General features: G+C 40.3%; 1 protein-coding gene across 1 annotated transcript; it reads left to right on the top strand.

The window, feature by feature from the left end:
• The first annotated feature begins 200 nt into the window (after positions 1 to 200).
• Positions 201 to 17,473, top strand: LOC121869687 (neurofilament heavy polypeptide-like). The gene is made up of 5 exons (XM_042371240.1): positions 201 to 308; positions 9,425 to 9,655; positions 9,925 to 10,951; positions 12,024 to 12,221; positions 15,840 to 17,473. Exons 2-5 carry the CDS (start codon positions 9,435 to 9,437, stop codon positions 16,083 to 16,085), a joined length of 1,692 nt encoding a protein of 563 aa, XP_042227174.1. The 5' UTR covers positions 201 to 308; positions 9,425 to 9,434; the 3' UTR covers positions 16,086 to 17,473.
• Positions 17,474 to 18,371: the final 898 nt, after the last annotated feature.

Here is an 18,371-nt window from a genome sequence, read left to right as displayed (position 1 = left end):
GATAAAGTTCATAAGAGTAGCAAAGAACTAACCAACCGCCCGAGTGACTAATACCCTGATAAGAGATGAAATGATAAATTATTTGTTTCCTTATTATAATACACCAGGAAGTCAAGTGGCCATAAGGGGTTCGGCTTCGGGGTTCGGGTTCGGGGTTCGGTATTGAAGGTATAGTGACGTCATAACCGCGCACTGTTTTGAACACTGGGCCGTTGGTGGAGGAGGACGAGCAGCTGAGTATTTGAGGAAAAATCAGGACAAATAGTGGCCACGGAGACACAACAGACCTACAGGAGTGCTTAAGAGAAGTAAGTGACCATGAGATAACAGTAATAATTATAATATAGGTTATAGAATACCTTTCCTATCGTGATTAAGATTAAACTGGCGGGCTGCAGGTTGGTGATGGGGATTCATTTTCCTCCTATCTTAAATTTCCCTACATATTTTAGTTCTTATTCGGAATTTTAAATAGATGTGATCTGCTAATATGAGTTGGTTAAATTAGGACGTGAATTTCTTTATTAAATGAAATTATTTCGTAATTCAAGGTATGTGTATGGAGCAGTTTTTATAGGCAAGGAGAAGGTATAGTAAAGTTTTTTTCCGTTGATATAATATTAAATATAATGGGATTTGACACCTTACAGCTCATAGATGGGCTTCCTGAGGTGTGAGGATGATATACTGTATGTAGTTTAGTATCAACTTAGACATTGGTGCATTAATATCTACTCGAAATGATTAAGTTTTGTGTTACCTTCCTCCACTCTGGCCAAGATCTGGATCAAGAAGATTGGGCATCCCAGTTTGTTTCACCCGTTGATTAAGCTACCTAGAGGGTTTGGCTATTCATAGTTAATACAGGAATGGCAGCTGTACAACAAAAATCACAGCTGTATTGATAGACTGTGTTGGTAATGGTTAGATTATATCCATCCAACCAATGTTTGAAGCTGTCCAGCGTATTCGAGTTAATGATGATGTTTGGTAACTTGTTCCATTCATCCACTGCTCTATTTCCAAACCAGTGTTTACCTATTTCGCACCTAAATCTAAAATTGTTACGAGTTAGCTCCTGGTTGGATTATACTGCCCATTCTGGGGTCACTAATCCTAAGGGGATAACTTAAATCTACTCTTAATTTTAAGGTCGCTGCCACCAGACCCCCTTGACAGTATGTAGTTTGTTTAGGTAGCTGGCAGAGCAAGCCAGGCATTGGGTTGGGTTTTTCATTGATCAAATTGAGAGTGGGAGGAAGGGTGAAACATCAGTCATGGCTTAACTAATTTATCCCTTGACCAAAACATATTGCATCGAGTCACAATACAAAAATAGTTGACCTTCATCAGAATAACTACTATTATGTTCATTACAGTTCACAGCAGCACACGACCTTCATCAAATAACTACTATTATCATCTTCATTCTTCATAACAACCATTGACCTCCTTACCTCGGTCATTCCTTCTTACCCAACACAGACTGCACCACATGTTAGAGTATAGCACCACATGTTACATTACAGCACCACATGTTATATCACAGCACCACATGTTAGAGTATAGCACCACATGTTACATTACAGCACCACATGTTATATCACAGCACCACATCTCCTTTCACTCCACACCTACAAGTATGAAACTCCTCGGTATTCTTAGGTACACATACCAGGTACCTCGTTCACACTCTACTCTTGCTGAGTAGATGGGATACTTCCCAGATAATCATACCAGTACTGGTTCCACGCCTGGTATTCTTAGGTCACTCCACTTGGCAACTGCGAAACTTCTCAAACACACAATCATGTTCTCCTATCCTGGGTGGTGATATGTAGGGTATTCACAGTGGAGGAGCATACTGGCCATAAGCAGAACACACAACACCCGGTGGGTTCCTCACAGTGGAGCAGTGGTGGTTGTTAGACCTTCGCTCTGGGTGCACACCTGTTTTGGTGAGAAGTCAGGCATCACTGAGCATGCTTAAGGGGCGTTTATATCACCACACACTTTATAACATTAGGCAAGGTTTTAAAATGTATATAACTGCTAGATAAGCCACTTGAGTACTGATGATGCACGATGGAGTTCACTGACCTGTTTTGGTGAGAAGCCGGGCGTCACTGAGGGCGATGCCTGGCGTCTCACACTGAACTAGGTCTACAGTTTTCAATCTTTAATTTTCACTTTGACATTATTCTGGTTCTCACATATACACTTTCTTATCTATTATTACTTTATGCCTTATAATTATATATTTTAATTCTAAATTACATACTAAAGTAAGGGTCTGGTTTGCTAATTCCTGGGGAAATTCATTGGGTTATAACAATAACTCGCCACCATAGCCCGGGGTGTCTTGGTCGCCAACCTAGAACAAAGGCCTAGGCTCGTGTTTTCTTGGCGTGGGTGTATCCACTTTGCTTCACTCTGTATTTAGGGATCCTCCCCTCACACGTTGTAATCGTTGAACACGTTTATAAGATCTGATCATTGCACTGTTCGTGGTTAGTCGTCACATGGGGTAACGAGGTACACAAGATATTTTCTTTGAAGTATAGTTTGTGGATCACTTCCAACACTTCACATAGGTCTGAAACATTTATCCCTTCTCCAGATCATTGTTCTCATATATTTTCATTTGATATCTGCGGTAGCTATGTTTACTAACCGTTCACAGACGTAAATATTATGACCTTCAGACCCGATCTACACTTATCCCTTATAGTGCACTAGTCCGTATAAGTTGGACCTTCCCAATCATCCTATAGATACCTTGAGCTATCCTTACTCCTTAATACTATCAGTACATACACTTAATATATGCCCGTACATTGGTACAATTCGTATAAAACAACATACAGTAGGTGAGTTATCCCTTACCAAAGTTTCCTGTTTTCTGTGACACTACAAGCTCAGTGGATTTGAATGTTATGTAGCGTAATATGAATAAAAGATATTAAGGATGACAATGATGTGCGCAATACAGGAAAGTTTGAGTACCATTGCAATTTCCCATTTGTTCAGCCCTGACTTCCATTTATACACCTCTATCATATCGCCCCTCACTCTACATCTCTCAAGGGAGTGCAAATTAAGGTGCTTTAACCTGTCTCTGTACTCGAGGTTCCTAATGCCTGGGATTAGTCTTGTCATTCTCCTCTGAATTCTTTCTAGGGATTCTATATCCATTCTGTAATACGGTGACCAGAATTGAACTGCGTAATCCAAGTGAGGTCTCACAAGCGCAAGATATAGCTTCAGGATGACCTCGCTAGTCTTGTAACTAACACTCCTTTGTATTAGCCTTGTTTCGCGCAATAACACATTGTTTACTTGGCTTAAGATTCCTACTTATCATTACCCCAAAATCTTTCTCACATTCTGATTTCTCTATAACATCGATATTCATCTGATATCTGGTTTCTCTGTTTACATCTCCTAGACTAAGTACTTTACATTTGTCCACATTGAATTTCATCTGGCATTTTTCAGACCATTCAAAAAATTTGTTTAGTTCTTCCTGTAGTATTGCGGAGTCCTCATCAGATTTAATACACGCCCCATTTTAGTGTCATCGGCAAATTTACTTACGTTGCTGTCTATGCCGATATCTATGTTGTTTATGTACACAGTATAATAAATAATAATGGTCCAAGTACTGAGCCTTGGGGTACTCCACTAGTGACGTTACTCCAATCGGATTTTGTGCCGTTAATGCTCACTTGCTGTTTTCTGTCCTGTAACCACGCACTAATCCATTTTAGAATAACTCCTCCAATGCCATGAGCCTCCACTTTTCTTATTAGTCTTTTGTGGGGACTCTGTCGAAGGCTTTACTAAAGTCAAGATATACCACATCATAGTCGTGCCCCTCGTCCACTGATTTGAAAACACCTGAAAATAATATTAATAGATTAGTTAGACATGAACGCCCGCTTGTGAAACCATGTTGGGAATCATTGATCAACTTGTGCTTCTCCAGGTGATTTCGAATAGAGTTTGAAATGATTGCTTCCAGTAATTTGCCTACAATTGATGTTAAGCTGATTGGACGGTAGTTAGAGGATAGTGATCTATCTCCCTTCTTGAAAATCGGTATTACATTCGTTATCCTCCAGGATTCTGGCACTACACCCATTTTTAAGGACGTTAAACAACTTTGCTAAGGGCATACTAAGCTCTTCCTTACATTCCTTTAATACTCTGGCAATATCTCATCGGGACCTGGTGACTTATTAGGCTTTAGTTTGTCTATTTGCTTACTAACATCGTTACTAGTCACTACTGTCTTGCTTAATCTATTTTCTTCACTATCTCTGTATATAGTCGGTGCCTCGGTTATTCATGTTTAAATTTTTGGTGGTGAAAACTGTTGAAAAATATTTATTCAGATTATTGCTCATTTCTCTGTCGTTGTCAGTTAGCTCGCCGGTATCTGACTGTATTGGTCTAATTTTTTCTCGTGTTTTAGTTTGATACATTTGAAAGAATCCCTTGGGGTTTGACTTCGCCTCCCTTGTTACCTTCAGTTCATTATTCCTCTTTGCTTTTTTATCTCGGTCTTAACCCTACTGGCCAATACCTTATAATCTCAGAGGTAAACTTCACCACGATTTATTTTCTTCTACCTATAGCCTTCCTTTGTCTAATAATATTCTTTAAATAATTATTTCTCCATTTAGGGTCATTGTTGTCTGATCTGAGTATTCTGTATGGTATGTTCTGCCTTTGTGCATTAAGTAACTCATTTAAATTGTTGTGGAACTCGTCAACCTCAGATCTCGTGATCATGTCGTTCTCAACCGTCATATTTTGTGAGGTTATCGTTGTCAGGTCTCCAGGTGAAGTAAAGTCGCCCTCTGTGGGTACATTGTGTGAGGTCATGTGATACCCCTTCTCTCGGCTGCCTTTTCAACCTATCACAGTTTGCCCTTCTGAAATTTGGGACTTTAATGGAATTTTCCTTGCATCTGCCATTAAATTCTAATTGAAATCTTATTTCTTTGTGATCGCTGTTGGCAAGTTCGTTCCCTACCTCGATACTACTAATGAGGTTTTCTCTATTTGACAGAACTAAATCGAGTATATTATTACCCCGGGTGGGTTTGGTTATATGTTGGCTTAGGAAACAGTCCTGAACTGTTTCAAGAAAATCCTCTTGATTCTGAGTTACCCTTAAGGTCGATCCAATCTATTTGGCTAAAGTTAAAGTTGCCTACTATACAGACTTTGCTATGTATAGAAGCTCTGCAAATTTCATCCCAAATAAGTCATTTATCGATTAATTCTATCCAACTTGTTTCTGCATTCAGTTCAGTTTTTATTTCCTTATTGATTTCACACTTCAAATTATCCCTGATGTAGATTGCTACTTCACCTCCTTTCCTAATCTGCCTATCGGTATGGAATAATTTGTAAGCTGCAATTTGGTATTCGACAGGTAACTCGTGAGTCTAGGTTTATCCATGTTTCGGGGAATGCTATTATATCGATTTTTATCGGTACATACCAACGCCCTGGTTTCATCCATTTTGTTTCTCATACTTCTACTGTTTTCGTAGTAGACATTTAAGTCAGTTGTGTTGTGAGTCCTCTCTTTGACACGTTTAGGTTTTAACTCCCTACCTAATTTAGTTTTGTCATCATTCCTAGCACTGTTTCTCTGTAACCTTTCACTTTGTTTACCTACTCCTACTGCAGTCTCCTCCACCCACGTGCCCCTATGTTCCCCTAGCAGTTTAAAGACTTCAACATCTTTTGAACTGCCCTCTCAAGAGAGCCAGGCAGGGTTGCCACCCCATCCCAAGCATAAAGGTCCCTTCTGCCATAAAAGTTGTCCCAGTTGTCAATGAATGGGATTGATATTGACTTGCAATATCTGTCAAGATGGCCTTTGACACCAACTGCCCTTGACAACCATTTGTTGCCAACTCTCCTTCTAGGCAGGACACCACATATGATAGGGATCCCTCCCTTCACCCTAATACGATCTATAGCTGTCTTGAACTTATCAAGAAGCTCCTCACTCCTACACCGACCAATATCATTCCCTCCTGCACTAAGGCAGATAATGGGTTTGTTCCCATTACCAGACAAGATATTGTCCATCCTGTCAACTATATCCCCCACCCCAGCTCCTGGTAAACACACCCTCATCCTATTTTTATTTCTACCACAAAAAGCTCTATCTAGGTACCGTACCTGAGAATTGCTAACAATTAAGGTTTTCGTACCTTCCCTCTCAGCCTCTGTCCCTGACTATGCTAACGTCTAATTCGTCTATCAAAGGACTGAAAGAGTTGGTACACTTAGCTGTTGTTGTCGTTTCCTTGGTGTCTTTTCTCACTACTATTTTGGTCGTTCTTCTCCTCACAACCTTCCATTCGCCTGAGTTTTCGTCAGACACGGGCTTTCCTTGTCTCGAGTCTTCTTCCTTCATCCTCGCTATCACTTCCTTTAATTTCAAGTTTTCTTCTTTGACCTTCTCTAACTCGGCCCTCTGAAGGGCACAGCCCTGTTCACAAGTAGCACTAGTCATTACTGACAATTTATTCCCGGGAGCTAAGTCTGCTATGACCTTTCCTCTAGCGAGGTCAGAACACAACTGTACTGTATACTGCATTGAGTGTATTTAAAGACCAGTTTTGCTTCTTCACTTATATATTTTTCTTTTGAAATTTATTTATTTTTTTACATTTTTTAATTTGTATATTTCTTTGCATAAGTTACAGTGGGGTATGCTATAACGAATCTAATTGGTCCTAGAACCTTGTTCGTTGTAGGATTAATCCGTTCCAGGCCCCCAAATACAACCACTTAACACTGAAAAATATAATATAAAATTGTAATAACATTTAAAAAGTGCATAAATATGCATCTAAACCCCTGAAATAAAGAATATCATTTATACTTGTAATAAAAAAACCCAATAAATTAGTAAAAAAATCGTTGTAGGAGTTTCGTTTGTTATAGCATTCTCAATTTTATAGGTAAAACCGTTCGTTATAGGAATACTCGTAGTAGAATCCATTCGTTATAGCATACCCCACTGTAATTTAGTGTTAATTTGTAAACTGATGTTGAATTCATGTAAGAAAATGAAATCAACAAAATTAAAAAAAATTCGTTTGGTGGAAGTTGGAGGCTATAAGGGGCAGAGAGGGGAGGAGGAGGAGGAGGCCTCATCTTTATATGATTCCTATTATAAAATTAGTTTAATGGATCACTGAGTCTTTACACTCATTGGGCTGGCCATGGCCAAAACCCAGATGACAAGTTCAATAATGTGGGTGAATACTATATTGTACATCCTCCAGTGTGACCACCTTATCCTGCTTCACTCACACAAAACCTCAACTTACTTATTTTGTCTCCTTTATATAGTCAGGGAATTTATTTTTAAATTTTCTGTGGCAACTCTGCCTTACTACTTCATGTCAAATGCCTTCTCTAAATATACAGATACAAAGTGCAATTTTCTCTCCTTCTCTAGATACTTCTCTTGTAGTTCTCTGGCCATAAAAATTGTCTCTGTAGTCCTCCTACCTGGCATAAGCCCAAATTGTATTTACTTTATGTCTACTCTCCCTTATCAATTTCTGGGCCCTTGTAGTTCCCACATTCAAGTGCATCATCTTTACCCATGTACAGTAAATATTCACACTCACACTCTTCCTCCAGTCGTCTGTAGCAGCATAGTCCACCATAATTGCCTTAGTTATTTTGATCACTCTTGACACCTGCAAATACTCTTGAGCTATTCTGCAACTATCCCAGAGCTTCCAGCCACCTTTCCATTCTTCATTATAGTAATTGCTTTCTTTGCTCATTCTCTCTTAATCATGGTTCCTGTACTGGTTCTACTACCCCTAGGCTGTCAATCACAACCCATTATTTACCCGACTATTCTGAAAACCTCTCTTCTTGTATCTGTACTGTTCAACATGTCCACTAATGTGTTCTGTTTATGTTTCTTAACCTTGTAAACCTCCAGTCCTCCACCTTGTAAACCTCTCTTGTGGCCCTACACTTGACCTCCAGTACTCCACCTTGTAAACCTCTCTTGTGGCCCTACACTTGACCTCCAGTACCCCACCTTGTAAACCTCTCTTGTGGCCCTGCACTTGACCTCCAGTACCCCACCTTGTAAACCTCTCTTGTGGCCCTACACTTGACCTCCAGTACTCCACCTTGTAAACCTCTCTTGTGGCCCTACACTTGACCTCCAGTACCCCACCTTGTAAACCTCTCTTGTGGCCCTACACTTGACCTCCAGTACCCCACCTTGTAAACCTCTCTTGTGGCCCTACACTTGACCTCCAGTACCCCACCTTGTAAACCTCTCTTGTGGCCCTACACTTGACCTCCAGTACCCCACCTTGTAAACCTCTCTTGTGGCCCTACACTTGACCTCCAGTACCCCACCTTGTAAACCTCTCTTGTGGCCCTACACTTGACCTCCAGTACCCCACCTTGTAAACCTCTGGCCCTGCACTTGACCTCCAGCACCCCACCTTGTAAACCTCTTGTGGCCCCTCTCTCTTGTGGCCCTGCATTTCACCTCCAGCACCCCACCTTGTAAACCTCTCACCTGGCCCCACACTTAAACCTCAGACCTGACCAGTGCATAGGCCTTGTAAACACTTGACCTCCAGTACTCCCACCTTGGCTACTTGACCTCCAGTACCCCACCTCTCTTGTGACCTCCCCCCACCCTTTGTAAACCTCCTTGTGGCCCTACCCCCACCTTGACACTTGACCAGTACCCCAGTACACCCCACCTCCAGTAAACCTCTCTTGTGGCCCTGCACTTGACCTCCAGTACCCCACCTTGTAAACCTCTCTTGGCTCCTGCACTTGACCTCCAGTACCCCACCTGTAACCTCTTGTGGCCCTACACTTGACCTCCAGACCCCACCTTGTAAACCTCTCTTGTGGCCCTACACTTGACCTCCAGTACCCCACCTTGTAAACCTCTCTTGTTATTGACCTCCAGTACCCCACCTTGTAAACCTCACCTCCTACCCCACCTTGTAAACCTCTCTTGTGGCCCTACACTTGACCTCCAGTACCCCACCTTGTAAACCTCTCTTGTGGCCCTACACTTGACCTCCAGTACCCCACCTTGTAAACCTCTCTTGTGGCCCTACACTTGACCTCCAGTACCCCACCTTGTAAACCTCTCTTGTGGCCCTGCACTTGACCTCCAGTACCCCACCTTGTTACCAACCATCTCCTTGGCCTAATACAACCTTCTTTTCTCCTTTATCTCACGTCTACTTCATCAATCCATCGCTGTATTACCTGTATGTATTATAAAGATAATCTCTCTCTCTCTCTCTCTCTCTCTCTCTCTCTCTCTCTCTCTCTCTCTCTCATAATAGTTAAGGTCTAATGCAGTATTTCTTCATCATTTCAGTCAAGGAAAGATGGAGGATGAGGTAGGAGGTGAGGCGGTGGAGGACAAACAACACCGACTACACCTGGCAGCCCCTCGACCAGATAACTCCACCAATGACTCTGGCTACAGCTCCGACGTCTTCACCTCGCCAGAGTTCAGCCGAGGGCCCCTACAGCTGTCCCGGGGCGATGCAATAAAAGAGGATGTGTATTGCCTCACTCCGGACATTACTAAACGGACAATTACCAGGTGATTATTTATTTGTTTTAATTCCTTTGAGTCGTGGAGGGTTAAATCATTGTCCTCGAGGGTTTAAACCACCATCATCAAAGACATTAACTATCGTCGTCTTCCGGTTAAACGTTATGAGTTTCAGTCGTTTAAAATGTCATGTCATGTCATGTCATATCAGTCAGTCAGTCCTCAGTCATAGTTAAAGATCATGGTACCAGAGCTGATGTTATTTTCATCTCTACAATGTTTGAATATAATAAAACTAACATTATAACTTGTTTCAGATTAACAAGTACCCCTCAGAGCTACATTACTCATGATGGCGGTGAAGTATTCAGTCCCCCGTTACCCAAGATTGAGGCACTCACTGATAACACGTCTCGGTCCCGGCAGATCTCCCTCGGGGACTCGGCCCTGTACATCACCACGCCTCTCGAGAGTTGTGAGCTGGAGATGACCTGTGAGGGGGAATGTGGTGAGGAGGTGGGCAATGTCTTTCCCAAAAGTGAACTGATGGTCACGGGACGAACAAAATCTACGGTTAATGAACAATTAAAGTCTACAGTCAAATCTCCAGTTACTGAGCAAATAAAGTCTACAGTCAAATCTCCAGTTACTGAACAAATAAAGTCTACAGTCAAATCTCCGGTTACTGAGCAAATAAAGTCTGCAATCAAATCTCTAGTTACTGAACAAATAAAGTCTACAGTCAAATGTACAGTTTATGAACAAATAAAGTCTACAGTCAAATCTCCAGTTACTGAACAAATAAAGTCTACAGTCAAATCTCCAGTTACTGAGCAAATAAAGTCTACAGTCAAATCTCCAGTTACTGAACAAATAAAGTCTACAGTCAAATCTCCAGTTTATGAACAAATAAAGTCTGCAATCAAATCTCTAGTTACTGAACAAATAAAGTCTACAGTCAAATGTACAGTTTATGAACAAATAAAGTCTACAGAAAATGAACCTACAGTCAAACAAAGAACATCTACAGTTATCAAACAAACAAAATCAACCGGCACCTTACCAAAACGGTATACTCATAGCGATGATACAACTCAGCCCAAGTCACCACTAATGAGATGCATCGTAAAGCGTAGAAAACCCCAACACGTGTTCATACGACTGCTGAAGGACGCAGAATACCTGGTGTTCAACATCCTGGAGTACTTGTCCGGCCAAGAACTCGTCCACGTCAGTCATGTGAGCCAGCAGCTGCGGCAGATCGTTCTTCAGGATAAAACCCTTAACTCCAGAAGAATGACTTTTATTAATGCACGGCTCAAGGAAAAGAGAGAAGTGGGAAAGGTTGGCCCATTGTATTTTTGTTTTGGTTTATGGTTTTAAAATCTTGGTGGTTCAGTGATTAGCTATACAGTGGGGTATGCTATAACGAATCTAATTGGTTCTAGAACCTTGTTCGTTATAGGATTAATCCGTTCCAGGCCCCCAAATACAACCACTGAACACTGAAAAATATAATATAAAATTTAAAAAAAAGTGCATAAATGTGCATCTAAACCCCTGAAATAAAGAATATCATTAATACTTGTTATAAAAAAACAATAAATTAGTAAAAAAAAAATTAAATAATGTTTGTTGTAGGAGTTTCGTTCGTTAGAGCATTCTCAATTTTATAGGTAAAACCGTTCGTTATAGGAATATTCGTAGTAGGATCCGTTCATTATAGCATACCCCACTGTATGTATACTCTCTACAGGTGACCTTTAATTAACTGATTCTCTTAATATTGTAACCTCAAAAATGTTAGACAGAAGATAGTTATCAGTTTTATTGTACAGTATACTTAAGCATTTTCTATTTTTCTTTCTCTTAATTTTCTCTTTCTCCCGTTTTCTCTCATCCTCTACGTCTAGTTATTCTTTTATCTATAATTTATAAACGTGCTGTAGTAAGTATTCAGCAGTACAGGAGACTTAACATTCCTTCCACTATTAAGAATGGTAAAGTTACCTCACCTAAAGACTGTGGTCAACATTCATCTTTGGTGACTTGTGTCGTTTAGGTGATAGATATTCATTCAGTAAAAATCATCGTACAAGTTTACAATTGGTTTGTTAAATATATGTAATGCAAGTAATATACAGTATACAGTTCAACATGTATACAGTATAGTTCAACACATACAGTATATGCATAGACAATACAGTTCAATATGTATAAAGACTGCAGGTATACAGATTAGCATGTACAGTATATAGACTGGAGGTATACAGTTCAGCATGTACTGTATATAGACAATGCAGCTATTTTTAATTTCTCGTATACCAAAACAGAGCGTGTATACAAACAATGGTAAATATGAAGTTAGTTTATCCGAGTACATTTAATCTCAACTAAATACTCAACGTGTTTTTAGGAGAATTTTAAACTGAAGAGACTGCATGAAGGAGGTGCATCTTCTTCGCTTGGCACGTTATCACCACGTAAGGAGCTGTGCGCCATCGAGAACATCAACACAGCCAGTTCTAAGAAGGACCCTCACCCAGCTAGCCCCAAGAAGGTGCCTCCTACTGTTGGTGTCAAGAGTCTTACTTTGTCTGATAAATTTATGGAGGTGGGTTATCATTTTTCTGTTGGTGTTGGCCGGGTAGATTAGACTGCTCTCTCTTGACGAAATCTCTGGACTGGTTGAGTTCTACTTCATATGAGGGCAAAGAACTGCTGAGGAAGTAAAAGATTTTATTTATTTTATATTTATTATTAATATTTTATTTATTTATTTTTATATACGTTATATATTTTTTTTATGTTTTTATTTTATACCTGGGATTAGCCCACCCGGGCATGGGACACTATTTGTATCAGTGACACAAATTGTCAAGATGCAGTAATTGCGTCAACTTTTCGTGCATCATAGATGACTGTATGATCTTGTGAGGGAAACTTCCACAAAGTACCATCAGTTTCCTCCCGTCAGCCATGCTTCGTCTCTATCTCCTCTCCCACCCTTCCCACTATTGGTCGTATCAAAATTCCAAAGTTATATACAGTTGGAAAGGTCATAAAATTCCACTTGTATAAATATGTAATAACTTGGTAGGTCTGTGAGAAAACATCCGAGATATGATGCCGGGAGCACAAATATTTTTTCTCTTTAATTGGAATGAAAAACTTTTTCCTGGTTATGTTAAAGCCAAGACAATATTGAAGCCAGTGATGTATAAGTCATGGGAAAAAAATGATTTCTTGTGGGATAAATTGGCCGCAGAACGGAGTCGACCAGACCTCATGTGAGTGGTCCCATATGACTTTTGTTGTGGTCACGGAACATAAAAACTTATTGAGGGCACGGGAGGGTTGACCTTAACCCTTTACTGTCCACGATCAGGGGCGGGTGCTGCTGACTGCCCCTGACCCCGATTGAGGATCAAGAAGTGCATGCCAATTTTTCAAACACTACACTCCCTAGGCCTTAGCTACTCAAGGTCCAATGTCCCCATTACCTACACATACAATACAAGATTTTAAAGTATTCAAGTATAGTGGTCAAATATGTATGCCTTTTTTAGTGTAATGACTATGGTAAAATATTCCCCCGATAACAATACACACTAATTAGTCTGTTCAATAACTGTTGAAGAAAGGTAAAGATACCCGTATGATTTAGTCATAGAAAACTGATGCACATGTCCCGAAGCTTCGACTCAACACCCCACTACACCACAAAAGCTAAGAGGAGACTGGGAAGCTCTCATGTGTGAGTGAAAGATAAATACCTACTTCACGGCATAATCTACCCAGGCCCGTCCTCTTTATTCAAATAGTCCCGGCCCCCACCACACTAACTCACTTCACACCTCTGGGGTGCACTATTCAAACTGAGTACAGTAAAGCTTTTATACTCTGTATTTTATTTATTCAGATTCATATGTAACTGTTGATAGGTTTATTATTGTATTTTGAGAGCTTTGAATGTCCTCAAAATAATGCACACACAAGGATGAGTCCCACTGACATAATGAGCAGTTAAAGGGTTAATATTAACCTCTAGGTTAGCACCGGGGTGGTTAATCTTCAGGTGAAATAAACAGGAGTGTCTAATCTTCATTTTTGTTAGTATTTTTCTTTTGGTCAAATGATTGAATGAAGAGAGGCCGTGTTTGCCATTGGCTGTGGTCGCCCTGCAGCAGGCTGTGCAGTTTATGTGCAACATTTACTTGTTCCCGGCAATTGACTTTTGAAATTTACTTGTCCGGATATTTTTTATTTTTTTATTTTTTTATTTTTTACTTCCCCTCACAAATTTTTGAAGGAAATTTGCTTACTCAAATATTTTTATGGGAAAAGTTAAATACGTAAACATTTTAAAACTTTCAAATTTATTGTTTATTAACTCAAAGATCACTGCTGTCTTTTTAACTCTAAATGGTGTCAGTGGCAGTAACCCTTGACATGTGATGTCGCAACTCCTGTCGCTTGTTATGTGAGGTCATAACTTGTCATCTCACATATACAGCCCCTCAGCTTGGTGGTTCCTTTGAAATGTTAACCAGGTAAGCCACTTAATGTAGAGGTGGCTTACCTGTACCTGACATCATAGGTGTACTGAAGGGGGAGTCAACCCCCCACCCCCCGTCGCCTCCGCTTGTGCTAGTAAACCATTTTTAACGATAAGAAAAGAAAAATAATAACGATATTGAAATGAATAACAATAATAGCATCACTAACAATGTCAACAACAACAAAAGTACAACAGAGAATTATTAATTATCTCATTTCAACAATACGTTACCTTGGTAAGTTTTTAGTTCAAGTCCCCCTCCTGCCAATTCCTGGGTATAGTGATCTAAGTCATTTATCCTGGTACAGTACAGTTGACCCTCGTTAATTCGGACTGATAGGGGGGGGAAGGGTGTCCGTTTTAGCCGATTGTCCGAATTAACCGATTTAGGGGTTAATATTGCATTATATTTCAAAGAAAATGCAGTGAGTTTGTCCTTAGCCTTGCGTATGTCCGAAACTGTTTGCTTTTTAACACCAAACTCGTTACAAACTCTAGCCACCAAAGCACCAGCCTCTAACTTCCTTATAAGTTCCAGTTTCTGGTTCACAGAAAGGGTCACATACTTCCTCTTCGGCGTATTACTCCCCCTTGAAGACATGATGTAAAATACAATGCTGAAAGATGCCTAATCACTGAAATTTCAACGAAAATTGCAGGGCAACACAACACTGATTCTCGAATATGGCGCTAAGTCAACAATGACTGGCGGTCTGGTGCGTGCGAGCCATCTATCGGACAATCCCAGAACCAGAAATTTGACACGGACACTCCCTCGCTTAATTCAGATTTTGTCCGATTTATCCGATATCCGGATTAAAGGGGTCCGTTTTAACGAGGGTCGACTGTACACTGATGCCCTTCCAGGTTAAACATGTCACGTGATAAATTCCCCTCTAAATATTTACCACTTAAATTATTAACTTATCTGCTGGGCACATGGACATGAAAAATCACTTGCTTGGCTAGGCTGCCGGGTACTGCTAATCTGCACAGCCTGCCCTGCAGTACACTGGAAGGGGCTTGCAGGAATGAGGAAAAGAAATATTCTGAGTGGAGCAATAATTTTTTTACATGTGGTGTGTGAGAGAGAGAGAGAAATTACTGGGGATGTATCTCCAATTATAGAATGAAATCGTTGTAATGTATTTAATATACTAGAGATGTCTTCGTGTTTTATGCTGTTTACTTTGCAGGTATAAAATTAGTATTATACTATACTGCATATATTTTATGTATTATGTTCATTGTTGACTTACAATCAATGTGTTCACCAAGATTGTCATTAGAAATATGGGAAAATGTGATCCTTAATATAAAATGTTTTTTTTTTTTTTTTCAGGAACAGAACCCTTTCATAAAGTGGAAATGCCTGTGTACAGTACAGTATTTATTTTATACTGTATACTATTTCAATGGCATTTCTCTTTATCCTCTTTACCCTTGGTCAAACTCAGTCTTATATACAAAACCTTTCTACTTTTTGCTCACCTACAGAATAAGAATTTAACAACTTCAATGCTGAGATACTGTACCTTATTTGGCTATATTATTAGCCACTCAAGTTAGAGATGTGTACTCAAGATTTGTTAGTCTTCCCGGATAATGAAGATAAGTTCAGAATCATCTTAGTTAAGTCTACTTACTGTATATTCTTGTTCTATTTTTCAGGAAGGCCGGAAGCTTCCTCAGGGAGAGCAACTGCAGAAGTGTGTGAAATGTAAGGCTCCTGCTAAGGTACAAAAGCCTCAGCATAGGGCAGTATGCTCTAGTAAGACTTGTGGCTATGATTATTGTACCCGCTGTGCCCTTCCCTCCCACCGTAAGCTTCAAGACTGTACCGTACTTAAACCCCGCACGAGACAGGGGGCCGGAATATTCTCAAATAAGTGTAAGAGAAGTTTACGAAGGTTATGACCTGTGGTTGTGAGTGTGTTTATATTAGTTCAGTATTGCTGGGTGTACAATAGTTCTTTCAGTAGGAATTTTATGCACTTGGAATGAATGAATGTAGAAACAAACTTTTTACTCTCAGATCAAATGTATGGAAATGTGTGGTATGAATATTTCTTGTCCTTTATTCTTCATTCATTATTTGTTGTATTTGTACATTTAAATTATATACAGTGTGTGTGTGTGTGTGTTTGTGTTACAATTTCTTATGTATGGAAAAAAAAGTGCCATTGAACAAAGATTTCTATATCTATTGGCTATAAGTCTTTTGTGGGTATAGATATATCGTAAATATTTGAACTATTACTATGGTGCAACCAAACATTGGTACCTACCTGTTCTGTGCAGACAAGGCACGGTACTTTAAAGTATTTAGATAAAACAAAAATCTTGATTGTAATTTTCTGCTGTGTATTAGCTCATTGACACATACTGTTTACACGAACAGGGTGACACATAAGTCGCTTTACCAAGAACAAGTACGGTGTTTTGTTAAAGCGACTCGTGTGCCACCCTGTATGCTATAATATATAGGCTCTTGATTCCAGCCATCTCATACTATAGTTGAAAAAAAATTTGAAAGTTGGGGTGGGAACAAAACCAAAAACATGTAGTGAATAGAGATGTACATAATATAAGAAACCAGTCAGATATAGTATAGTCAGTAATTTTTATATTAAGAATGATGTATAGATGAGGTACTATGCTGTACTGTACCCACCACTCAAGATCAAGATCGTACTTAGGAACTACTATGGGTGTTGTTGTTCTCTTGCCTGAGCTCCAGAATGGCCGTGCTGTACTCGGAGACAACAGTAATTTAACCACTTTATCTGGTTGACCTCTTGGCTCATTTAGTGTATTAAATGCATGACAATATTTTAAGGTGGTCGATTGAGTGACTCTTTTTATTTGCATGTATGAAGTTACTGAGGATTTCAAACCTTTTCTCTTCATGTTTCTTTATGAATCTCTTAATTATACTCTACTATTTCTTCTTTTCTCTCTTAATTATACTCTGCCATTTCTTCTTTTCTCTCTTAATTATACTCTGTCATTTCTTCTTTTCCCTCTATTTATCACCTTAACCCCTGATCTGTTTTCTGTCACCTATTATTTCAACATCTTACTTCTATGTTTTTTATGCCTCTTTATTCAGAGCCTTTACGTACATCTCCACAGTCTACCTTACATGGCTCTCCATAATATATATCAGTCCAGTTATTACATTCTTGCTTTCTTCTGTTCTGCTTCATCTCTTATTTATCTACTTAACATTTAAATGGCTTCCACGGTCAGTTGAAGTTAGCTGTAGGGACGGTGGTCATCATCAGTGGAAGTTAGCTGTAGGGACGGTGGTCATCATCAGTGGAAGTTAGCTGTAGGGACGGTGGTCATCATCACTGGAAGTTAGCTGTGGGGACGGTGGCCATCATCAGTGGAAGCTAGCTGTAGGGACGGTGGTCATCATCAGTGGAAGTTAGCTGTAGGGACGGTGGCCATCATCAGTGGAAGTTAGCTGTAGGGACGGTGGTCATCATCAGTGGAAGTTAGCTGTAGGGATCAGTGGAAGTCTCATCATCAGTGGAAGTTAGCTGTAGGGACGGTGGTCATCATCAGTGGAAGTTAGCTGTAGGGACGGTGGCCATCATCAGTGGAAGTTAGCTGTAGGGACGGTGGTCATCATCAGTGGAAGTTAGCTGGCCATCATCAGTGGGGGACGGTGGTCATCATCAGTGGAGCTGGTCATCATCAGCTGTAGGGACGGTGGTCATCATCAGCTGTTCATCAGTGGAAGTTAGCTGTAGGAATCATCAGTGGAAGCATCATCAGCTGTAGGGACGGTGGTCATCATCAGTGCCAGCCGGTGGTCATCATCAGTGGGGGACGGTGGTCATCATCAGCGTAGTGGTCATCATCAGCTAGTGGAAGGGACGGTGGTCATCATCAGTGGAAGTTAGCTGTAGGGACGGTGGTCATCATCAGTGGAAGTTAGCTGTAGGGACAGTGGCCATCATCAGTGGAAGTTAGCTGTAGGGACGGTGGCCATCATCACTGGAAGTTAGCTGTGGGGACGGTGGCCATCATCAGTGGAAGCTAGCTGTAGGGACGGTGGTCATCATCAGTGGAAGTTTCGTGTTCCTTGTACTTCATTTTTTAACATGGGTGGGGAGGGGGGGGGGAACTCCTATTTACTACGTTAAGTGTAAATGTGTGGTCATCCTGCAGTGCTGTATGACTGAAAATGTG

The sequence above is a fragment of the Homarus americanus genome, unplaced genomic scaffold (assembly GCF_018991925.1).
Source record: "Homarus americanus isolate GMGI-L3 unplaced genomic scaffold, GMGI_Hamer_2.0 scaffold23578, whole genome shotgun sequence".
Taxonomy (NCBI): domain Eukaryota; kingdom Metazoa; phylum Arthropoda; class Malacostraca; order Decapoda; family Nephropidae; genus Homarus; species Homarus americanus.
This window is presented reverse-complemented; position numbering and strand designations above follow the sequence as displayed.